This window comes from Rhinopithecus roxellana, chromosome 3, assembly GCF_007565055.1.
Source record: "Rhinopithecus roxellana isolate Shanxi Qingling chromosome 3, ASM756505v1, whole genome shotgun sequence".
In the NCBI taxonomy this organism is placed as follows: domain Eukaryota; kingdom Metazoa; phylum Chordata; class Mammalia; order Primates; family Cercopithecidae; genus Rhinopithecus; species Rhinopithecus roxellana.
This window is the reverse complement of record NC_044551.1, coordinates 119,633,202-119,659,163: the sequence shown is the minus strand read 5'-3', so window position 1 is coordinate 119,659,163 and position 25,962 is coordinate 119,633,202. Positions and strand designations below refer to the sequence as shown.

The 25,962-nt window shown below is 40.3% G+C and overlaps 1 protein-coding gene across 1 annotated transcript in view; it reads left to right on the top strand.

Moving 5' to 3' along the window:
• CCDC192 (coiled-coil domain containing 192) overlaps positions 1–25,962 on the top strand; it is a 253,306-nt gene that overhangs the window by 167,802 nt on the left and 59,542 nt on the right. Inside the window, exon 6 of the mRNA XM_030926857.1 lies at positions 16,234–16,366. Coding sequence (XP_030782717.1) covers positions 16,234–16,366 — 133 coding nt within the window. The remainder of the gene's footprint in view (positions 1–16,233; positions 16,367–25,962) is intronic.

Sequence of the window (25,962 nt, the reverse complement as noted above, 5' to 3'; positions counted from 1 at the left end):
GTTACTTTGTGCCTGAGATGTTTATATAGACAAACTGTGAATTGTAGAAGAAGCTATAATTTATAGCTTACCTTTCACTCTTTTCTTAAATATTAACAAACATGTTTTGTTATTATTTGTTAAATAACTTAACTCAACTTTCTGAGAGAGTCTTCTCAAGTCTAATGTCTTTATGGTCAGACACAGGAATCTGTATTTTAATTAGTTCCCCATATGATTCATACGTGTCCTTATGTTGGAGAATTACTTCTAGGATTCTGGAAACTGGTTGTGCAACAGAATCACCTAGGAAGTTTCTCCAAAATATAGATCGCTTGACTTCCACCTCAGCTCTGGTGAATCAATCTGTAGGAACAGGACCCAGGACGTTCATTTTAAAGGGTTTTTTTTTTTTTTGTTTTTTGTTTTTTTGTTTTTTACCAGAACTCAATGTAATTTTTAAATCTGAGGAACTGTGCCTTCCTTCATTTCCAGAAATTTGCCCACCATTTTTACTTCAAATATACCTGCTCTCCCATTCTCTCTTCTTTTTCTCTGGAAAACACATTAGATTTTATCGAAGATTCCCTTCTCTACTCCATGTCTCTTAAATGTCCTTCCATATTTTTCATTTCTTCATTTCTGTGGATTCTCATGATTTTCCCCACATCATCTATCAATTTGACTAAGTCTCTTGTCGGCTATACCTCTTCTATGGTTTTACACATATGTATTTCCATTATTATAGTTTTTTACATTTTATTTGATTCTTTTGCATGACCAAGCCTTTTTGCCTTCTTTTTATCTCATGTGGTTCCTTACCTAGACAATGCTATTTATCAGCCTCCAGTCTTGTGCATACTGGAATGACTTCCTCCTTGTACCCCTTTTTTTCCTAACCTGCCTAATTTATTAGTACTTCAAGACTCAGCTCAGGTAATATCTCCTCTAGTAAACCTTCCTTGAAACCCAGTCTCACGTTAGTGCTCCCAGAACACCCTACATAAAGCCTGTCACAAAACATTATACTGAAAATTTATTATATATCTGTTTCCCCCATAAGACAAAAGCTCCAAAAGAACAGGATTATGCTTATTTCCTTTTGCTTTATTTACGCAGCATCTGGCATATAGTACATACTCAATAAACGTTTGTTGAATGGAACTAAATTATTGAGAATTGCAGAAAAACAAGCTCTTTCTAATGAGCTGTATCCTCTCTTAAAATTTTCTCTGTTTTGGAAAGTTTAACCCAGTGAGAAAAACATGCAAGTCTTAGGCTAAAAAGTGTTTTAGTAGGTCATGTACTTGGAAAATTGGAATCAGTCCAACAGAAATGTTCAATTCTTGCTAAATGCTCACTTGACATTCCCAGGTTAAATACCACTTCTAGTAGAACTTTCCTTATTTAATTTATAGGTTTTCTCCCACTTACTCTATCATAAAAGACAGCAATAAAAGTCCCATCAAGAAATAAAGAGAGCTACTGAGAAAAGTAATAGAGAAGTGACTAGATGCACCATTTCTTTCCTTAAAAATATGTACAGTGTGATGCCAGTCTGGGACAGAAGGAATAAACAGAAACCACACAAATAAAGTCTGTCTAGTAACTATACTTCCCATTAAGCCTTTTCAGATAACACATCAAGATTCCTTCTTTTCGTATGTTAGAATAACAGAATACTTCAAGATCCCATAAGACTTTTTTCCCATAATGGACAAAAATCAGGTTAGCCAGCAAAAATCCCTGAGATATTTTATACCATAAAGATGACAAGTTTTCTCTTTCTTTTATAGGATGTGTGTTTGTGTGTTAAGTAGGCACAGGGATTAGAAAGGATTTAAAGCATTTTAAGAAGTATGGGTTATTATTTTTTTTTTTTCACATCTTGGGTATTTTTTTTTTTTGAGACAGAATTTTGCTCTTGTTGCCCAGCCTGGAATGCAATGGTGCCATCTCGGCTCACTGCAACCTTCGCCTTTCGGGTTCAAGCGATTCTTCTGCCTCAGTCTCCCAAGTAGCTGGGATTACAGGCATGCACCACCATGCCAAAAAATTCCTGGCCAGGCACAGTGGCTCATGCTTGTAATCCCAGCAGTTTGGGAGGCCGAGCGAGGTGGGCAGATCATCTGAGGTCAGGAGTTCGAGACCAGCCTGGCCAACATAGGAAAGCCCCGTCCCCCGTCTCTACTGAAAATACAAAAATTAGCCAGGCATGGTGACAGGTGCCTGTAATCCCAGCTACTTGGGAGGCTGAGGCATGAGAATTTCTTGAATCTGAGAGGTGGAGGTTGCGGTGAGCCAAGATTGTGATACCACACTCCAACCTGGCGACAAAGCAAGACTCCGTCTCAAAAAAAAAAATTTTCTTAAAGGATTCTTTTCATTCTCTCTGCTCCACACCTCACTTTGAACATTTGAGGCTCAAAGCATTTGAGTTAATTCATGAGTATGTAAACCCTGAGGTGGTTTTAAAAATTCCATTTGGCATTTGGAGAAAGTGAACATCCAGGCACTTGCCTCAAATTTCTCTGTTGTTGATGGAGTTAGAAAAAGGACTTAGATTTTTTTCCTGCTGGATTTCTTTGAAGCCTATGAAAGTCATTGAAATAACTGAAAAATGCACTGAGTGTGAAAACAGGTATGGAAACATTTTTAGTTGTTTTAATCTGCAAGGAGTTTTAAGGGAGTTGTGAGTGGGAAATAAGAATCAGAAGGACTGGGGATTTTTCTCCGAGTCAGAGACAGAGGGAGTGTTGGAGCATTGAATGACTTGGTGCAGTTTGATACTTTGCTTACTATTTCTTCATATCTACCCCAAGAAAGGAAGCTGCTATACTCTACAAATTCATTAACTGCACTGCAATATTTATAATTTCAAAAACCTGCAATTCCTTTGCTTCAACAAATCTCTTTCTCTCTAAAGCTGAAACTGGCCTTCTACAGAAAAAAGGCAGGTATGTTACATGGACCAAGTTCTCATGGGAACCTCCCCATCTGCAACATTCTGGAGTTACTGCCATCCCTGCTTCCCCCAACACACTCATGCTGGCCTCAGTGACCTCATGTATACAAGCATACACATGTCCGCGAGGACACTCACAGCTTTTGTGGCTAGCACCTGGCTGTTGCCTAAGACACTCTTCCAGTTGACAGTTGATCTTACAGTCGTACATATCAGAACCAACCAGAAAGTCTAAAAGTCAAATTACAGTCTTTTTTTTTTTGAGACGGAGTCCCGCTCTGTCGCCCAGGCTGGAGTGTAGTGGCCGGATCTCAGCTCACTGCAAGCTCTGCCTCCTGGGTTTACACCATTCTCCTGCCTCAGCCTCCCGAGCAGCTGGGACCACAGGCACCCGCCACCTCGCCCGGCTAGTTTTTTGTATTTTTTAGTAGAGACGGGGTTTCACCGTGTTAGCCAGGATGGTCTCGATCTCCTGACCTCGCAATCCTCCCGTCTCGGCCTCCCAAAGTGCTGGGATTACAGGCTTGAGCCACCACGCCTGGCCTAAATTACAGTCTTATGCCCAAACTCCCCCAAACTCTGACTGAGTAGGACTGGAGAGAATCTGGAGCATGTGTATTTTTAAAAGACTCTTCAGATAGATCTGATATGCAAATTCCAAACTGTAGAACAATAGGGGAAACCTTAGCACAACTTTTTCAAAAGAGTAGAAGATTGAAAGAAGCTCACCACTGAATTAGCTTGTCTGATGGTAATTTCTTTTCTAACAGCTCCTGAATATTTATCAAAGTTTTCCTATTTCTTATACTAATGCATTGAGTGATGTCTGCTTGATGACTTTAGGCCTGGCTCTGTCATTGAGGTTTTGCATTTCCCAATAAAAGCATTATAAGTCATAGTGACAGTAGTATAGACTCTTCCTTTATTTAAAAAAAAAAAAAAAAAAAAAAAAAAGGAGGAAGGCTCTAAGTGAGACACAAAAGGAAAGCTTAACTTAGAAATCTGTGATAGAAATTGTCCTACCAGAATCATATAATAAGATCTGAGATGGCTTCAAAATGTTTTCCCACTTTGAAGCCTACGTATCTTTGGCAACAGAAACAAAAAGTAAGTATTTTGGGGAAGAGAGAATGAAATTTATAATTAAAAGGTAAAAAGTTTCAGTTAATTTGGAAAAGGCAAGTATCGTAAGTATTGTGCTACCATGATCACTACCTCAAGAAATGTCTGCTGCACAGTAACCAAGAGCTGGAAACAACCGAAGTATTTATCCACGGACGAATGAGGAAACAATACATATATATACAATGGAATAGTATTCAGCTTTAAAGAGGAAGCAAATTCTGACACATGGTACAACATAAATAAAGTGCTAGATTTGTAATGCAATTAGAGAAGACGCCTTGCTGGAAAGTAAGTTATGAATGAGGACGTCATGCTAAGTTAAATAAGTCAATCTCAAAATAAATACTGTGTGATTCCACTTACATGAGGTACTTAGAAGAGTCAAATACATAGAACTAGAAACTAGAATTTTAGTTGCCAGAAGCTGGAAGGAGGAAGAAATGGGGAGTTGTTATCTAATGGGTACTGGACAGCTTTTGCAAGATGAAAACTTTCTGGAAACTGGTTGCACAACAATGTGCCTATATGTAATACTACCGAATTGTACACTTAGAAATGGTTAAGATGGTAAATTTTATGTTATGCACTTTTAAATCACAATTAAAAAGAAAAAAAAAGTCTTCCAGTTGAAAAGTCAAATTCCTTTGTGACTCAGAATAACTGACACTGTCAGTTTAGATAAGACACTATAAAACTGAAATTAGAGCAAGTAGAGGTCACTTTCAACTTTGACGCATAATATATGAGCAAAATTAAGGAGCATATTATTCATCTGTTTGTTCTTTTAAACAGTCAAACAATATGTATTTGTTGTGCATCTCCTGAGCTTTAGTTTTACAGAAGCTTGGCTGGCCTTGGGTCAGCCTCACTCTTACCTAGAGGAAATCAGAGTCAATCCAGGGTGTATCAAGGATGTATTTCTGGGCACCAAACATCTTCGTATCTGAGTGGTCTTGTTTCAGGCCATTGTTGCTCCCACTATTACAAAGGATGATCAGAAAGTTCAAGTTCAAAACATAACTGATTAAATTTGACTCCCTTGAGATTTCCGGGTCAGGACCATAGCAGGAAACTCACCATTTATCTACACTGGGAAATCCTCAAACTCCTCTGTATTAACAACTCATTTGATTATTCCTAAATTTTACATTCTCAGACTCTGGGAAGTTGTGACACCACAAGTCACTAGTGAGAGATGAGGCAAGTGGTTTTAAGCCAAATCCACAAGTTCCCTCCCTACCTGTTATCGCTGCATATCTCCCAGAGATGAGCATGTGTTGATGGAAACAGGCTTAGAGGGCTACCAGATAGGATATTGAGATCTACTTAAAGATCCTTGCTTGGGAGTTCAGTTTCACGTGCTGTCTTTTCAATGCTAGATTTGTAATGGAATTAGTTAAGACACCTTGCTGGTGAGTAAATTAACAAGATAGTCCTTGAATCCAACAAAACCAAAGAATAATCTGCATGTGATTATTTGTTTTAGAGCAAGGGCATTTGTTTAGGCTTGTTAAAATATGCAATGTGAAACTTACTAATATCTCCAGAGTAAAAGTTCACATCACCACCACGCCTTTTCCTCTCTCTCTGTTTACATGCTATTTACAAGTATCAAATGCTTCTTTTATTGGGTCATGTCTCGGCAACCTCACCTTGCATACATATAACCCAATTCACTTGCAACATCACACTCTGAAATTAAACTTATGTTCTAAGGACTATTAAAAATAACTACATATAAATCTAAATATTCTTGTCTCTCCACCTATGAAACATGGCTTCAGAACATGAACAAAAAGCTTCTCTGAATAGGGGAGAAGGATAAAACAAAAAAAGTAACTAAAATCACAGCTGAAATGTTGAGTATGAGAAATGAAACTTGATTTAGAGTGAAATACTGCTTGAAATTCAGACCATTTCCCCAGGTGCTCAACTACTCCCACAGAGCAGGACTGACAGCTTTAAGTAAAGAAGTTTTCAGCTGTAGCCGAATACTGCTCTTTTTTCCATTATTTTTAAAGGTTTAGGGTGTAGGTTGCCCTAGTGGTCAAGGACAGGAGCTGCAGGAAAGCTGAAGGGAGAGGTTAAGCTAATGATTGTCAGACCATTAGACTCTAAGGTTTTAACTCAGAAAAACAAGGAGTGATTTTGTTTCAATATTGGAAACATGGAGACATGGTTTTCTTGTCATCAAATGGGCACAGACTACAGTGTCATCCATACTAGATCAAATGTCTTCAGTACACACTTATAAAATTGTATGAATATGGATGGAATTGAGAGGGACTATAAAATATGTTGGCAAGGAGACCCCCAAAGTGACCTTGTCTTGTAGCTATCGGGCAAATGAACTTGAAGGTAGTTCAGCTTTGATCACTGGGTTATATCTATCGTTGTCAAGATCACATGTTTGTAATTTATTTGCAGATCAACTCCTTTCTTTGCTTTGTGCCTATAGTACCCTGAGGAACTTGGTTTCTCTAAATAAAGAACAGGATAGAATTGTAGTGGCACTTGCTGTCCCCTCTGAGCCTTTTGTTACACTATGGTGCTCCCTGTGTTAGAGTAGGTAAGTGAGAAGAGGAAAATCAAGAACAGAGAACTTTCAGGGTAGGAATAACAACTAAACTGTTGAACACTATCTGCAGTTCTAGATAAAAGTAGTTGTTCTCAGCATGTGCAGACCATATAGCATCGGTTCTATAGCTCAGCAATACTATGTGGTTATGTGTACCCCAAGGAATAAAAAACCTCTGCTTCATCAACTTATTCTAACTTCTTACATTGCCCAGTCAGTTTGATATTCTAGTGAATATTACCTTTCAAGTAAAAGAGTCAAGAAGGAAAACCACATCTTGAGCCAGAAGCCAAGTTTGATGCTTTAATTTTTAGTAATTTCTCCATATGCGTTTAAATGTCCTTAGTCAAATTAACTATCACATATTGCTTCGAATGAAGTCAATGGAAAATTTTACATTTTCTTAGGAAAAACCTTAGCTTGAGATTCTTGCCTCTACAAAACCATTTTTTTTTTCTGTTTCCAGACACATACTAGATGAAAGCAATGGAAAAAATTAAAGAACTGACTCATTTAATTGCAGCTATATAATATTCAAATTACAGATAATACTGTGAAGTCATGTGCTTACATGATTCATTGCCAACAATCAATTACTTTCTCAGAAGTTTTACTTATAAAGAATAACTATTCTAAAGTATTAATATCAGTAACACTATTAACTAGTACCATGCAACTCAGCAATTTTCAAAACAGTCACTCACATACTCCTTTGCTTTTAACATGGAAAACATGTTTATATGAGATCATGTCCATTTCACATTAAACCTAGACATTTCTTCTATAAATGTCTAAATTAACTCTGCCACAAGAAAGCTGCAGTTTTTTAAAAAATATTGTATTTTATGAGAAAATAAAACATGTCACAGAAAACCTCCCACTTGGCTGTTTTCTCTAATTTCTCCTATACAGTGTGTGAGCTATTTCATGCAGTTATAAGCATCATTTCTCCTCTTATGATAATTTTCCTTTTCTCTACTTTGGTTTCTTTATCATTGTAAGCTGTTTTAAGGCCAGTTCTTGTACGTCACTGAACCTGTATCGCATGTAATGTCACTGCTTTCAGGGCAGAGTGGGGTTTGTAAAGAAGAAGAATATTCATTGGGAAAATTAATTTAATTAGGTTTTCCTTACTACACCAAAAACCCTAAAGGTGAATTAAGTATCTTGGTGCTTCAGTACCTCAATTTTCCAGTCCTTGAACACATGCCTGTGCTTTCTGATCCCAGATAAGTCACAGATGGCCAATAGCTGTTAATCTTCTTTCGGAAGACAGCTTCAGTCAAGTTCAAAGAGAGTGCTGGACACAGAAAAAGCAAAGTATCTGACCGATTATAAAGTTATTACTCTTCATTATTTTTGTAATCATGTTAGAAGAGCTTAGCAGCACTTTCACTAAGCAGGTATGGGAATTCTTTTTCACCACTTGTAAATTCTATCCTCTCTGGTTTCTGTGCTCTTCTACTCACGGCACTTCTTACAGATGTTTGCCAAATGATATTATACCAACAACTGTAGAGGTAGGGCTGAGAAACTGAAATTGCTTCATATACAGCTTTGGCCCTTTGGGCGCTTTCTGTCCCCAGGGGGAATTGGACTGGAAAACAGCTTCTTGCCAGGCACTGCTAGGTGTGACAGTGCACTTCTCTCTCTGTTCTCAGGGTGTGATTGAGATCGTAAGACCGAATCTGGTAAAGCCAGATCTCCTCCTTGGTCTATGTTTTCTCTTCGCACAACCTGCTTGAGCTCTCAGATTTGTTCTTTGCTATGCTCAGCCAGTAATACGAAAACTTATTTATTGTACGATAGGTTCTTTCTTTCTCAAAAATCTTGATTATCAACTTCATTGATGTTTACTGGGTGAAAAGATGTGGCAGTATTACCCAAAGAAAAGAATCTGCAAGTAGAACCTCCTTAATCTCAGAAATGGGCTGGAATATGGCATATAGCATAATGCTCTGTGAAAACAGGTTTGCTAGTAGACATTGATCCAGCTTTTGTTGTTGTTGTTGTTGTTGTTTTTTTTTTTTTTTTTTTTTTTTTACAAGTTAGCAAGATCTTAGTTGCCTAGACCATTCTATCAACTTCCTGGACCTTTCTTCCTGTCTTTGTATACTATGTAAAGGGGCCTGAGTCCAGTCTTCCCTGGCTCTCTATAAAAGGGTCTTTAAGTGAAGGCTGCTTGCCAAAAAGTCTTGCTGCTTCTGTTACTGGAACCTTACACTTAAAAAATCTTAGGTCCTACTCCAGATTCCCATGACATAACCATCCCATTGCTCTTCAGTTCTTATGGCCAAGGAGCAGCATAATGTGGGGTCAGGAAAGGGGGCAATAAGACAAGGAATCAGAAAATCTGGCTCTGATTTTTGCTTCTTGGGACTTTATATTAATGAATTTGGCAAATTATTTCATTTTTCTCTGTTTCTACTTCTCCATTTCAAAACACTGGACAGTTTATCCTGTAAGAGGGCATCCAATTCTGTGTCATCCAAGATTTGATGATTCCATGTGACTCTAATTCATACTGAGTGGTCAAGTTGATGTCTATAAGACTTCATGGTCAGAGGTTAGACACTGCTTTCACTTGCTTTAAAATAAATTTATAGAATCTGAAATGCCTTGGCCATGTGTGATGTTTAACGCCTGTAATCCCTGCACTTGGGGACGCCAAGGCAGGCAGATTACTTGAGGTCAGAAGTTCGAAACCAGTCTGGTCAACATGATGAAACCCTGTCTCTACCGAAAAATACAAAAATTAGCTGGGAGTGGCGGTGGGTGTGTAGTCACAGAGCAAGATTCTGTCAAAAAAAAAAAAAAAGAAGAATCTGAAATGCCCTCTTATCAAAACTCCCCACAATGTAGGACACTGGGTAAGACACTGACTGAGGCATGCACAACATTATGATAGAAAGCAAAGTCTGGAGATAGAGCGCAGAGATTTAAATTGTGACTCACCATTTCACTTTGGGCAAGATACTTAAATCTTTCTGTGTCTCAGTATTTGCGACTAAAAATAGGATTTGTAATACTTCTCCCTCATTGGCTTGCTACAAAAATGAAATGAGGCGTGATGGCTCATGCCTGTAATAACAGCACTTTGGGAGGCTGAGGCAGGTGGATCATCTGAGGTCAGGAGTTTGAGACCAGCCTGGCCAACATGGTGAAACCCCATCTCTACTAAAAATACAAAAAATTAGCTGGATGTGGTGGTGGGCACCTGTAGTCCCAGCTACTTGGGAGGTTGAGGCAGGAGAATCACTTGAACCTGGGAGGTGGAGGTTGCAGTGAGCTGAGATCACACCACTGCACTCCAGCCTGGGCAATAAGAGCAAAACTCCATCTCAAAAAAATAAAATAAAATAAAAGAAGCTAGTACATATGAAGTTCTCAGAATGATGCTTGGCATATTGTAGGTGACCAATAACTGTTAACATCTCTCTGGAACACTCCCAGCAATGGCCTGTCTACCACATGCAGGGGAGGGAAGCGCACTGTATTTTAAGGCAAAACATTCCAATTTTTGGACAACTCTACTATTAGAAAGTTCCATCTTATCACTGGAATTCACCCCAAGTGTAAGGTTATCCCTTTATCTTGTATTAATTCGTAGTTTCTCTTAAACAAACACTTATACTGGCATCCTGGAAAGCGGAACATCTATTGTCAAATGCCACTTCTGTATCTAATAATTATTTATCCTACCGAGGGAATGAACTGAGATTTGGCTCCAACTATAGGCAAATTCTTCCCCTATAGTGAGACAGGTTGTTGGTTGGATTACTGGGATTTTGTTTTCTTTTTATTATACATCCCAAACCTTGGGTTTCAGGAGTAACTAAAATATATTTCTATAGCATTTTGCAACATGAAATAAGATGAGTCGGGACTCAGATGGGAGGGCTTCTGCAAAGAACTGAAAGGTGTTAGCTTTGATTTCCAAGATCTGACTCTGTTGGCCATCAAGTATCTACCAGTGGGATCAGGCTCTGGGTCAAGGTTAGGGTGAGTCCTAAGGGTCTGTGTATCAACTAGCTCCCCAAAACTTTATCAAATTAAATAAGAAAAAGCTATGTCTTATATTTGTGATGTTTTTCATTTGAGGCATTTGTAAGAAAGGTTCATCTGATCCATTCTTTGTCACTTCAGATGACTCAACAGAATGGTCACAATAACAAGAACCAATTCAGGATACTCCAAGGAAAGATACTAAAGGGAAAGAACAATACCTGTCTCAGAGTGCCCTTAGCTGGGTTCATCAAATCTTCCCTTTATTTCCTAGGTTCTCTAGGGATACCTTGGCAACTCATGCAATAAATGCCATCACACTTCACCAGCACACTTCAATGCTAAATTTTTATAACCAAGCTGTCACATTGCCTTTCTAGGTTACCTTTAAGTAATTTAAAAATAATAATAATAATATGATGCTATTGATTAGTGCAGACTCATGTTGTCACTGGAAAAAAAATCAACATCTGGAATAAAAAGACCTTGGTTCAAGTCCATTTAGCTGTCTACTCACTGTACAACAAGGATTAGGTCCGGCTGAACTCTCTTGCAGCTCAACTTCCTTGTCTACATAGAGAGATACTAACACAGATGACAGGTTTCATCAATGGGCAGTGGCTGCTGAAAGTGTGACTAAACGATTGTGAATCCACAGGGGCAACACAGGGTTAAAGAATCACCAAATCAAAGGCCTGCCATGAACTGAAAAAGAGCATACATGACACACATTTGACATCCCTAGACTTTAAAATATTCTCCTGAGGGTATTACAAATACAAAACATATAAAATTGACTTTTAAAGACAAGTTGTATCCAAATTCTTTCACTATTTATAACTTTCATTACTATTATTGATTGGCTATTAGAAGAGAAATGCAAGGAAGAACACTTGTATACCTTCTGTTTTCAAACCAAATTCTCTTTTATGTCTTCAGCAGTGAGCATTTTCTTAGTGGGCCACTGAAGACAAAATCCCTTTGTTATACAGGCTCTTAAGTGAAGGAGGCTGTGATGGACAGAGTAAACTTCAGACAAAGTGGGAGGAAGCTCTGCCCTGGCAGGCCCAAGAGAGAGCTGCCGTGAGGAGCAAGAGGCAGTGCCTTGGAGTGCTCCTCAACTCATTACAGGCAGGCAGTCACTGACTTTGCCTAGGCACCGGGCCAGCTCTGGCAGGAGATTGAATCAAGGCTATTTGCATGTCTGTTTTCAGAACATTAAGTTTTGTCTACCCATCCAAAGTGAGGAGGAGATCAATGCAATCATGCGGAAAACTTAATTTCTAAAAAAAAGAAGAAATGAAATGTCTTGCTTTCAATTAAGTACAAATTTTATTTTCTGTAAAGTATGACAACTTCCATTTTATTTTCTGTAACATTTCAATTATTCACTAAAACGCTAAAGTATTCTTAGAGAAGGTGCTTAGAAAAGATACCTTCTCTATCCTTAGTATCCTCTAAAGTATCCTTAGAGAAGGTGCTTAGTGTTTCAGTGAAGAGTTCAAACTTTCTCTTATGTGTTTTAAGAGTAATGACAAAACCAGAAAGACATAACTACTACATGGCATAGTGCTGGGTGCTGTCACTTCTATGTTATGTCCTTGGGTCCCCACAGTAGTCCTATGACATGAATCTAAGGCTTAGAAATGTCATGGGCCAGGCAATTGGGTAACTGCCACAGTTTAAAGTATGTGGAAATACCCAGAAATTTTAAACAGTGCTGGCAACTTTGTGTTGACCCTTTCTATGAATAGTTCCCTGGTTATTTCTAATTCTCATTAACTTGGAATAATGCAAGCCATTCAGCAATATGATACGAATAGATATTTCCTTTTCAAAACATTGCACAAATACATGATTTCCTTCCTCTTTCCACCCAGTAGGAGAAGTAGGAAAAGAGCACAGTAATAGGAATTTACCTCCAAGCTATAAAGCCTTCCTATCCTTTCAGTAATCACCAAAGAGAGTTCCTAGTTACTAAGGAGACCATAACAGACTGCATTAGATTCAAGTATGACATTTGGGTTGCCTGGCTAGTGAACACCAAACAGCAAGGAAAATATTATTGTTGCTGAAATCATTTGATGTCTATGACTAATAAAAAACACGTTGGCAAATTGAATTGTTTGAAATGCCCAAAGGGCTTGGTTAAAGCTATGAATTAATAGCAGAGAGCAATTCTTTCTGGAGAAAAGAAAAAAAATAGATGAAGATGTTGAACTATTTTTAAGTGTATCTGAGTAATCAAAAGGTCTCAACAGAAACGTTAGACAGCCAATCTAAGTCTTTTATCCAATTTTTAATTTAAATTTAATTTTCCCCTCCCTTATAGCTAAATATTAAAGTGACATTTTGATTCACATCATCCTTGAATTCTAAGGGACCCACAGGCTTTCTTGGCCTTCTTATCCAACTTCTCACAAATACCAGAATTATCTTTAAAGTGTACCAACTACACCAACCCTGGAGGCTTTGAGGGCTGAGATGTCCATTTACTCATGTGCTGTGCCCCTCAGGGAGCTGGAGAAAGCCAGAAGTGGAAGGAGTTGAGGGAAGCCCAACTTCCAGTGACCTCTCAACCCAGGTCCCACAGGTCACCAAGGGCCTGTCTGAAGATGTCCATCCAGTCCCTGCTTGATCTTTCCCAGAGCAGGAGGTCTTTGCCAGGATGCATCCTATCCTGTTCTGGATGCAGCTCTGATTGTCGGAGGGTTCTTTCTCATGTTGTGCCAACGTCTGCCTCCTCATGGTTTCTACCCATTGTTCTTCATGTTATCTTGAAAACAACATTGTTTGACTCAGCTTCCGCTCCTCTTGAATAGTCCCTTAGGTAACTAAAGTCAACTGCCATGACTGCCCTGTATACTGTAATGTCTTCTCCAAACTAAATAGTCTCAATTTCCTTCTCAGATTATAAGGTAAATATACAAATATTATAATAGAAGAGACAGAACATATAATTACCGTAAAAGACAGACAGGAACGTGTTTTCTGGTAACTGAATATTTTTTTAAAAAGAGTTAAAATGTGTACCTAGAAAGGTGAAATTCTTAACTGATATTGAGAAACCCTGTCTCTGTGCACTGAGTTCCTGAATTCTATTCATCAAATTATTCCATCAAAATGAAAATGTAGCTTGGTAAGCCTTTTTCTTAGTGACAGACACCATGGCAGCTCCTGGTGACTGTTCATTAATTCTCACCTCACTGCATTTATTTTTTCTTGTGTTTATTTACTGTCAACACATACTTTGAGAAAAGTTTCTGGAAAAATACATATCTGCATGTGAAGAGTTGTGACATGATTTGAGAATTTGAATACCATTTATTAAGAATTAAGGGAGGGGCAACGTAAGGAAGATAAATCTTAGTTCCTTCTCTCCCAATATCCTATAATGAAAACTTGCAAACATACAAAAAAGTTGAAATAATTATATAGTAAACACCCATATAAGTCAAAAAATAGATTCTACAATGAATATTTTACTATCTTCTTCATCTTATCAGGTATCTATTGTTTCTCTATCCAACTGTCTTATTTATGCATTTCAATGCAACTTGCTCTCATTAGCACACCTAGTCCTTAACATTTCAGCACACATACTATTGTTAGTTCTTTTAGGACACTTTCTAGCACTCCCTTCACAATCTCTCTTGCCTTATTTTCCCTCCTTCTCCCCACTTTCTCAATTTTCATTTCTGTACCCTTCCTCCTACTCTATATCTCCAAAGTTCTAAATTGTAAAAAGAAAGTGTAGAAATTTGAGCGTGGAAGAGTATTGAAGAGGAAAAGGTCAATGGTGACCATCCAGGACCTCATAAAGTGCTGTCACTGCAGGCCTGGGATAGATGAGATCCTCATGAACAAGCTGACCCAAACCAGCTCACAAGAGACAGAGGTATATATTAAAATGCCAACTTAATAATTGAAAAACACAGCTGTCCAGCTGCCAAATACCCAGACATATTTCTTGGTCAGCTCGGTCTCTCCTGAACTAAGGTACACGACAGGCCAAATTATGAAGCCTTTTAGTGAATAGAGGCTCAGAAGAAAGGAATTCGTTAGAAGGTCTTCATGACTTGGAGGTAGAGACTTCATCAGTCTTCATGTTTCAACATCTGGCCAGCATCGTGCCTGACACCCAGAGGATGCATCCTAATAATTAGTACTACCTCTTTACAAGTACTGCCATGAAAACCAGGCCTTTGCGTTGTGGCTCAGGGTACCTCTCACCTGGATTGTGCTGGCTGAACCTTGCCTAATTCTACCCTCTAACTCCCCTTAAAGAAGTTCCATGCCTACCGTTCTCCTTCGAGTAACACATTCCTTTTAGCCGTGTTTATGCCATTAACTAAGCTTTAGTGAAGTCCTGATCTCCCTGTTTGGGGTCTAGAAGATAACCTGATCTGAGTGACTTCCCAAAGGTTTAGATCTCATAAATCATCCGGATGATGTATGTAGTCGTACTGCAACAAAGCAAAAAGTGAAATGAGGGGTCTTTGAAATGAGAGGCCCATTTCTATTTAAGACCGTTTTTGATAAATTGATTTTACTGGTGTTACTCTCAAAGAGTAGAGTAATTCCCTGCTGTCTGAGTATACTGCCTTCAGAGGCCAGGGAAGAACATGATTTTCCCTAGTGAGCAAAAACCATCCCTTCCCTATCTCAAGATTTATGTCTGATAAGAAATGTTAGTAGATCATTTTCTGAGCTTTCTAATTACCAGCACACAAAGACTTGGCAAGGTGAGCTCTTCAATGGAAAGGTAGCTATACAAAAGCAACACGAAAGTACAAATGCAACACCTTTCACAACAGACAGCTTCTCCAAAGTAGCAGATAAACCCAATTTTAAAGAATCAAATCTACTTTGAAACCCTAAAAGGAACTTTTGAGTCATGAAGTCTCAAGGTGAATCCTTCAGTTATGTAACAAGCTCCCGATTCAGCTCTCCCAAAGATTTAGATCTCATAAATCAAATTATTTTAGAGCAAGGCATTCCTGTTCACTACTGCTTAAAAACCATTCTTATGTTTGACCCTTTCTTACCCTTGACACTTTCCCCATATGGATCCCATACTAAATATCAGAAAACACCAGCATTTGGTGGTCACATCACACATTTTAGAGTGTATCTGAAAGCAAACCATTATAGTGTTGAGGGGGAAATGACTTAGAATCAAGGCTCTATTTCACATGAGTCTACTTACAGATGGGGAAAAAAAGTCTGATACCAGTAGGCATTAGTACCTCGGTGGCAAATGCCAACTGGCAACTAGAGTTCTTCTAATTGCCTCTATTATAAGCAACAGGGTTCTGACCCAGATAAAAACTCTTCAAAAGTGTAAAAGATACTATGATGTAGAGAGTGGGCTTTTTTTGTTGAGGGTTCAAACGCTCTGACAGGAGCACATACACTGTTTCACAAACCTCGAACAGGACTCAATCTAGATAAACAGGGAGTGTTTCATCTAAGCAGGCTTCAAAGGCAGTGTTTGTTCAGACATCATTCCTTTTATTTCTTTGATGCGTCTGTCCCCAGTGATGGAAACTCTTACTTTTTTATTTTTTATTTTTTTAAGAAACTGAAGCATGAAAAGAAAGTGAAAAAGCTACAAACTGATTTGGCAACAGCTAAGCAAGAGGCTGCCATCACAGTTCTGGAACTCAATGAGAAGATAAAGACTCTATGTGAAGGAAAGCCAGCCCCTAGAGGTCAGTATTACCACGTGACAGAGCCACACTGGCCCATCAGCTGGGTAATGTATGTAGTTGTATTGGCAACAAAGCAAAAAAAACGAGGCCACAGGCCTGGCCTGACCTCTGTGTGGCACCAATAGATACAGCACATGAGCTACTGACTCCAGGCTGGATTCACTTTCACCTTGAGAGGGACAGAGAATGAATAAGCGGTTTGCTCGTTAAGGGAAAGTCTTTGAGGCTGAAGAGCTAGACTGAAATAGATCTGAGAAGTGTTGCTGGACAAGCTGGGTGGTAGTAGGGGGAGGGCAGGGCGTAAGAAGGAAGGCAGGCGCCTGCAGGGACTGGGCTCTGGAGTGAGACAGAGCTGTCTGAAAACACAGGCTGACAGACTAGGGCACGGGGAAGAGAAGATAATCTTTTTTTTTCCAATAGGCAAATGAACCAGAAACAAGCAGGGAAGGCTGGCTGGAGATGAAATCTGGGTAGTTCAGAAAATTGTTAATAGCCACATTGGTTCTGATTTTTTTTAAAAAAGACTTCTCCAGCTAACAAACTATAAACACACCGTTAGGCAACAAACAAGAAACCCCCAAATCTCAGACTGTTATTTTAGCGAGAACACTAGTTAACATTTAATACAGTACCATGGGCCAGGTATTTTGCTAAGCATTCCATGTCTACTTAATTCTAAGAATAACCTCTAAGGTAAGCACATTTACGAATTCCCTAAGAATAAGCAGAGGCTTAGAGATGTTCATTACCCTGCCACTGCACAAGCAACACTTGGAGAGTTAGCCTCTAGAGCAGCAGCTGACTGTACCCTACTGTGCCTTTCCCATCTTTGGGAGACTCAGGGCATTCCCTCTGCTATGTCACAGTAATATCAAACTTCATTCCTGCCTGGTGGATCTCTTGCAAAGCTGTGGTTCCCTGGGAAAAATGTCTTCCTTTGATGTGTGCCACTCTTGCAAAGCCAGGAACATGTCATCGTTCTTACTCTGCCTTCCTTTATTACTCATAAGTAATTGTGGAAAAAGAGGAGTAATGCAGAACCAAATGGAGGAGGAGGAAGCAGGTGAAGTGTAGTTTCAGAAAGGGAGACACTCCCAGCACCCTGACTACATGGTAAAGCTTTTCATATGAATTTGATTTTCATTTTCAATTTTGAATAGTGCTTTCCCAGGATGCAAATTGCACATAACATTGTGAACTTGAAACACAGTTTGTTCTTTCAATAAAACAGCATAAAGGCAGTTTGTAAATTTGCTTTTACCACCATGAAGCCTAAAAGAATAAAATCCATTAGAGAATATTATCCATTTAAAAGTCCTTATTCTGAGGCATTAGCCAGATTTTTCACTGGTTTCATTAGAAGAAACTGACAATGATTGTACAGCACATTGGAGAAGTTCCCCAGCTCACTTAAGAGAAGCTTTCAACTTTTCAATTGCATTTTAAACCCCGTGCAAAGAAAAATAATCGCAAGGTCTCTAATTCTTCTTAGTTTCATTTTTTCAATATTACTTACTGTCTAATGACAATTTTGTCTCTTGGATATTTTGAGAGGGCAAAATTTAAATAATACTGAGGGACTAGGACTCTAATGGCTTGGGAGAGGGAAGAAAACATTAAATCCTACCTTTTTTTTTGCCCATTATTCTGTTTGTGTGTGTGGTTTTTTTAACTACCTGTAGAGAAAAACATGGCTACTCATGAACAGATGTAAATTTAAAATTTAAATAAAGCCAGTCATTGTAAGATCCATTATGGATCAAAACAGCGATTCTCTTTTGGAGCTACATGTTGCTTCTCTTATTTGGTAGGGAAACTGACTCAGTTGACTGACATGTAGCACTAAGATCCTAAGTCAAATATTTGCACAATCTTGCTCTTCCGCAGGTCCCTTGCAACCTCACCCAAATTCAATAGTCCGGGAGATTGTCAAGGCCATTGTGGTCCCAGCATAACATTAACCATCATTCTCAGAAACCTTGGTAACCTTGGCCTCTGAATTCACTTCAGAATAAAGTCTGAAAAGATCTCCAGTAACTTTAACACATAATGACCCCTATTTAATCACAGGACAATTAGGGCTGACCCACCCCCCCAACACACACATGTTTCTGGACCTAGAACACCACCACTCCTCTGATTATCTTGTAAAATGTTTGTTTTGGGTTTTCAGACCTGTTTGCAAATGAGCTCCAGTCATAACAGCTTAAGGAGAAAGGGTGATTTACTGGCGCATGTAAATAAACCAAGAGAGAGCACTGCACTAGCCTTAGAGTCAGATGGATTCCAGTCTAAAGTACCATCAGGAAACTTCTGTGTCACTCATCACTGCTTCTCTCTGCATTGAGACTTGATTCTCTCAAGCTAGATGTCAGAAGAGAATGGAAATATGGCCACAAGCAGCTATGGGCTGCTCTCCTTATCATATAATCTCCAGGGAAGAAAGAAAGCATTTTTCCACTAGCTCTAGTTGGAAAGTACAAGAAAGAACTCAGTCCTACCTTAGGTTGGGTACCCATCTGTGGATATGAACCAATCTTTGTGGCCAGGGCTGAGGAAATAAGGTTGGACAAACCATGGTCATGTCCCCACCACTGGGTGGCAGGGTAGAGGAAGTAAACATGCGGAAAGAGAATGCTCCAGCTAGCAGCTCCCACCAAAGGCACAGAGCTGGATTAAGAGAAATCCACTTTCTTAAAGGAATATCTCATTACTGGAAAAGAGTGATAGGCAAAATCAGCATCTTCTAGCCAGGCGTGGTGGTGCATTCCTGTAATCCCAGCTACTTGGGAGGCTGAGGCATGAGACTTGCTTGAACCTGGGAGGCAGAGGTTGCAGTGAGCTGAGATCTTGCCACTGCACTTCAGCCTTGGTTCTGAAAGAGCAAGACTCTGTCTCAAAAATTAAAATGGAAATAAATTTAAACAAACAAACAAAAAACATCTCCAATACACCTTCAACTAGTGGTCAAGTTAAAATGTAGTGTAGGCCAGGCATGGTGGCTCGCACTTGTAATCCCAGTGCTTTGGGAGGCCGAGGTGGATGGATTGCCTGAGGTCAGGAGTTCGAGACCAGCCTGGCTAACATGGGGAAACCCCATCTCTACTAAAAATACAAAAATTAGCTGGATATGGTGGTGGGTACCTGTAATCCCAGCTACTCCAGAGGCTGAGGCAGGAGAATCACTTGAACCTGGGAGGCAGAGGTTGCAGTGAGCCGAGATCCCACCACTGCAGTCCAGCCTGGGTGACAGAGTGAGCCCGGGTCTCAAAAAGTAAAATAACATATATATACATATATATAGTGTAATACTTAAGGAGCCACCCATACCATGGGTATTTGTACTTTAAAAGTCGATTCTTCTCAATGAACAAAAGACTGTCATGATCTAAGAAATAAATCTCCAATGGTATAATTTCAGAACCCATAATAAATAGAGAATGAACCACTTTGGAAAAGGAGTTCCCTTCTAGCCTTCAGTAAGTGATACATGGTCACCTACTCTGAAGGCTTGCTTTGTTGTAACAATTATATGGCGAGAAGGGAAAAAAAAGTGTTGATTCTAAGTGACATTTGTTACCTAGATTAGCATTCAGCTATTTCTCTGTTATAGTTACAAACTGATGCTTACAGTTCTAACAAGCAGATTAATGAAATGTTTCCAAATAAGTTAGAACTCCTTTTCACCTCTGTGTGATTTTTCCTTGTTTGGTTCGTTTTCTAAGCAGCCTATAGGTCATTCAGGTCTGCCATTCAGGTCTTCCGATCAGAGGAGTCAGAGGGATCTTCCAGAATATTAGGAATATTTTTAGGCATATTCATATTCAAATTAATGAAATAGTGTGCTATCAAACTTCTTTCTTTTTTAAAAACATAAACACAGTAAACTATTTCATTGGCAGTGTGCTTAAATTACCTCCAAAGAAATAAACGATTTAAGTCGATGGAAAGTTCAGCTGAAAAGAAAAGCACCTTTATTACAAAACTGGCACAGCGGGAAACTTACTTACAGCCTGAGTGTTGTTTGTTAATTTTACTTTGTTCAAATAATCACAACCCAAGGCAGATTCCTTCCATCATTTCCACACCTGAAATGCTTACAGCTCTATTCAGCAGAACTCAGTAAAACACCTATTGTATCCCTTCAAAGCTTGAGTTCACCTTTTGGTACACTTCAGTATGCAGGAACCTAAGGTTAAATTTTAAAACAATCCTTGTGGCCAGTCGTGGTGGCTCACACCTGTAATCCCAGCACTTCGGGAGGCTGAGGCAGGCATATCATCTGAGGTCAGGAGTTCAAGACCAGCCTGGCCAACACGGTGAAATCCCATCTCTACTAAAAACACAAAAATTAGCCGGGTGTGATGGTGGGTGCCTGTAATCCCAGCTACTCAGGAGGCTGAGGCAGGAGAATTGCTTGAACCTGGGAGGTGGAGTTTGCAGTGAGCCGAGACCGCACTATTGCACTCCAGCCTGGATGACAGAGCGAAATTCTGTCTCTCCCACACATACACACAAAAAACAACAATAATCCTTGTTTCCTTTAGCTTAGAAGGACAGTTACTTTGCAAAAGACCTTATTGACTGTGTCCTGTTGTTGGTGCATGAGTAGTTACTTGATCTGATGAAAATGCCTGCCTTTGACCAGAACATCAGGAACTTGGTTTATAGATTTCAAGCTAGCATACTTAACGGAATGCATCCTTCTGAACTTTTTTCCTTTAGTTTCTTTTTCTTTTCTCTCTTAATACACACAGCTACCAAATAAGGTGTCTAGCCTACATATGCATGTCCCCATTATCCCAATGAAAGTCCTGGCAACTCAAAAGTTATCTCTTTGTTTTACTCCCATTAAGGAGGTACTCCCCAGGTAGTGCTGGTACATCCCAGGGTAGGCTTATCCAAGACTCAATGTCTGACTCAAGCCAGCTACACTTTTGAGGGGAAGCCTGTAATAGGATTAACATTTTAGTGATTTTTCAGTGACACATAACTTTTTAAACACTAGACAACTTATCCCATTTATTTTAAGTATCAGACTATTGCTGTCCTACATTCTTGAGAAAGTCTGGAAATATATTTCTTTGCCAACACCCCAGAGCCAATTTTCATCAGTATTTTAAAGTGAATCTTTTATCATGATGCTCACTCCTAGACACTGAGTTCAAACCTTCTCTCTCTTGCAATATTCTTTTTACCTCTCCACCTGCAAACTTCCTTAGGATCAAAGTTCCTGTGGCAACTAGGTGTTAGGAAAAGAGGGATTTGGAGGTGACAAAAATGTTCTGGAATGAGATATAGCAGTGGTTGCACAGTATTTTTAATACAGTAAAGCCACTGTACACTTTAAAATTGTTAACATGGTGAATTTTATGTTATGTGAACATTATATCCATTAGAAAATAAAAAAGTAGGCCGGGCGCGGTGGCTCAAGCCTGTAATCCCAGCACTTTGGGAGGCCGAGACGGGCGGATCACGAGGTCAGGAGATCGAGACCATCCTGGCTAACATGGTGAAACCCCGTCTCTACTAAAAAAATACAAAAACTAGCCGGGCGAGGTGGCGGGCGCCTGTAGTCCCAGCTCCTCGGGAGGCTGAGGCAGGAGAATGGCGTAAACCCGGGAGGCGGAGCTTGCAGTGAGCTGAGATCCGGCCACTGCACTCCAGTCCGGGCGACAGAGCGAGACTCCGCCTCAAAAAAAAAAAAAAAAAAAAAAAAAAAGAAAATAAAAAAGTAGTGATTAAAGCAATCCTAACACTGACTAAAAACCCTGTCAAGTGTAAGTGTGTTTTAAAGAAAGTGCATTGGGCCTAAATAAAATCTTGAGTTGGCAGCATTCCAAGCGTTTAGAGAGAGGTCATGTTAATATTTACTGGAATAAGACTAGGCTTGAATAGCTGTCCACTTGTGTGTAGGTCTGTTGAACAATGCCACCTTTTCCTCTTCTAATTTCTCCCAGCCTAGCTTTTTCAAAGCTGTTATTCGCCATACTAGCAACCAATTATTTGACCAAGAGTTCTACAGGTAACCTTCTTTCACCACTGAACACAGATATTTGTTTTCCCAGTCTACCTAGGCTTTTCTAAGAAAGTAACTAGTCTGGTCTTGGAATTTCACTGTTTCAGCTGCTGGGACTTCGTTAAAAACCACTGCTCACCATCATCAGACTTTATGGAGCTCAGGTCGATATGTAGTCAAAAGCACAGTGTTTTTCCACTTTCTGCTCCCTACTCTCTACTATGTCCAAGGGTGCTATTGCCTTGACAGAAAATTAAGAAGTGACAATGTGCTAGCAGCCCTCGCTCTCAGCGCCTCCTCAGCCTCGGCGTCCACTCTGGCAGCGCTTGAGGAGCCCTTCAGCCCGCCACAGCACCATGGGAGCCCCACTTTGGGCTGCCTGAGGTCAGAGCCTCCTCCCTCTGCTTGCGGGGAGGTGTGGCGGGAGAGGCATGGGCGGGAACCGCGGCTGCGTGCGGGCTCCCGGGCCAGGGCGAGTTCCAGCGGGCGCGGGCTCCGCGGACCCCGCACAGGGAGCGGCTGGCGGACCGGCCCAGCGCGCCCAGGGCAGTGAGGGGCTTAGCACCCAGGCCAGCAGCTGCAGAGGTTGCGCGGGGTCTTCCAGCAGTGCTGGCCCGCAGGGGCCGCACTCAAATTCTCGCCGGGCCTTAGCTGCCTCCCCGCAGAGCAGGGAACCTGCAGCCGGCCATGTCTGAGCTCCTCCCCCTGCGGTGGACTCCCGCGCAGACCTGAGCCTCCCCGACTAGCGCCGCCCCCTGCTCGGTGGCGCCGGGTCCCATGGACAGCCCAAGGGCTGAGGAGTGCAGGCACCGCTCAGGACTGGCGGGCAGCTCCGCCTGCAGCCCCGGTGCAGGATCCACTGGGTGAAGCCAGCTGGGCCCCTGAACTGGATGGGACTTGGAGAACTTTTCTATCTAGCGGGAGGATTGTATGTGCACCAATCAGCACTCTGTGTCTACCTCAGGGTTTGTGAATACACCAATTGGTACTCTGTATCTAGCTAACCTAGTGGAGACTTGGAGGACTAACACTCTGTGACTCTGTGTCTAGCTCAAGGATTGTAAATACACCAATCAGAACTGTGTCTAGCTCAAGGTTTGTAAATACACCAATTGGTACTCTGTATCTAGCTAACTCTGTATCTAGCTAACTAGCACTCTGTGACTCTGCGTCTAGCTCAAGGATTGTAAACGCACCAATCAGCTCTCTTTCAAAATGGACCAATCAACTCTCTGTAAAGTGGACCAATCAGCTCTCTATAAAATGGACCAATCAGCAGGATGTGGGTGGGGCCAGATAAGGGAATAAAAGCAGGTTGCCTCAGCCAACCGGGGGCACCCGCTGGAGTAGCCTTCTGCATCCTGGAAGCTGTGTTCTTTTGCTCTTTGCAGTAAATCTTGATGTGTCTCAGTTTTTGGGTCCATGCAGCTTTTATGAGCTGTAATACTCACCGCAAAGGTGTGCAGCTTCACTGCTAACAGCGAGACCATGAACCCACCAGGAGGAAAAAGTTCCAGACACATCTGAACCTCTGAACACACCATCTTTAAGATGGACACCATCTTAAACTCTGGACACACCATCTTTAAGAACTGTAACACTCACTGTGAGGGTCCACAACTTTATTCTTGAAGTCAGTGAGAAAGAGAACCCACCAATTCCGGACACAAAATCACAAGAGATGTCTCCCCCACAGGAATCATTACCCCAGGATTTGCAGGAAGGAATTTACTTTTACAGCACTACCACTGAATTTTCAGATACAGAAGCTACTCCAAGGTGGGATATTTTACATTTACACCAATACACACTAGCAAATAACAGTAGGAAAAAAATAAGAGAGCATAGGAGTGATCAACTAAAGGTGTACTTTCTAAATATGATAAATTCCTAAGAAGTTTTAATATTTGCCTCATATAAATAGCTTATATTTAACTAAAAAGTTAAATATTAAAAAATCTATAGGTCTCATTCAGAGATTGCCTGTTATCCCTTCCTTTGTCCACTGAAAGTGTTTTCCTGAAATAGAGCCACTATACCCCTAAACCAAAGTCGTCTTCCTGATTTCAGAAGTTTCCACAAGGATAAGCATCTGTTTCAGGAGTCCCTGTAGAGCTTAGAGATTTATTGCACAGAAGATCCCAACAAATGTTACTTCTTCCAGCTGAAGGCTGTGGCCTAATTCAATATGTACAAATTCAGTGTGATTGTGATTTTCAAAATGTCATTTTAGAGACCTATAGGCTTAAATAGCACTGAGGTAAAAACTAAGCATTGATCAGGACTTTGTTGGTTGCAAGTGACAGAAACTAAAATGAAACTAGTTGAAGGAAAGGGATGTATGAGCCCTTCAGGCTGGTAAGGAGGCTGAACCGCAGACTTTCTAGACTGCTCCCTTGGCCCCTCCTTGCCTGTTGACCCCATGTAGACTACTGCAGGTACAGAAAGGGAAAGGATCCCTTGGCTGTCCAGTCTTAACCCTCTATAGTGAACACTTACCATTCCTGCTCAGAACCACTTCCCCCTTCTTTTGGTAACAGAGGCATGATTTCTGTTACTGAAAGAAAAGGGAAGAGACTGCATCTCAAAAAAAAAAAAAAAAAAAAAAAACCAGAAAGCTATCATATCATTACCATAAATTTTTTTTTTCTTTAGGTAGTTAACACTGGTTTATAGTGCTTGCAATCAAAGAACATTAATTCGCACCCAACTCCAGGTAACAGAGCTTCCTTCTCAGTCTACAAAGAAATCTCAGAGAAGGAATTTGATTGCCCCTGCTCATATCACTTTCTTACTCCTTAGATCAATTACTGCGGCCAAGGCAATGGGATATGATCCTGGACCACACCTGAGTCATGTGCCAGAGGTGAAGGGCTAGGGTGTGTTACCAGATAAAAGAAGATGAGGAAGCTTTCTGGATAGAAGACAAAATACACCTCTCACCATGCCTTCTAATCTGTTTTTAGTTAAACCTTATAAACTTGGAGAAGAGAACTATCCACTGTTTTATCTTGTCAGGAAAGTACACAATTTCTCTTCTTTTTTCTCCCTCTCATTTTTACACTACTTATTTAGGTCCTTCCTTTGCTAGAGGTCTGGAAATCTATTTATTTTGTAATTAACAAAGGGCAAAAAGACTACTCTGAAATTTTTGGTTGGGGTCCAGTGTTTTCTAACTGCACCAGCTGTGGGAATTCAATGATGTCAAGGTCCCTCCCTCCTTTGTTTATAAGACTAATTTTGGAATTAGACCATTATCAGGAAATGGTGTTCCCTTCCTTCTGTCCATTCCTTAGGAATGGAACTTTTTGTTTGTTTGTTTAAAAAAAAAAAAAAAAAGTCTTCTTGCCTCTGTATCCAGAGAGGCAAGCACCAGCTAAATGTCAGACAAGGCACGAGGGAATTGGAGCTTGATCAGTTTCAAAAGTTTCCTTCTTAACTACAGAGACTGCTCTGATTACCTGAAGGGCATGTACTGCTTGGGAATGCTGCTAAATAGCTCAGACTGGAGCTGGGGAGGAAGATCCTTCCTTCCAGGATATTTGCAGAACAGTCTTGGGCACTCCTTTGTCAAACA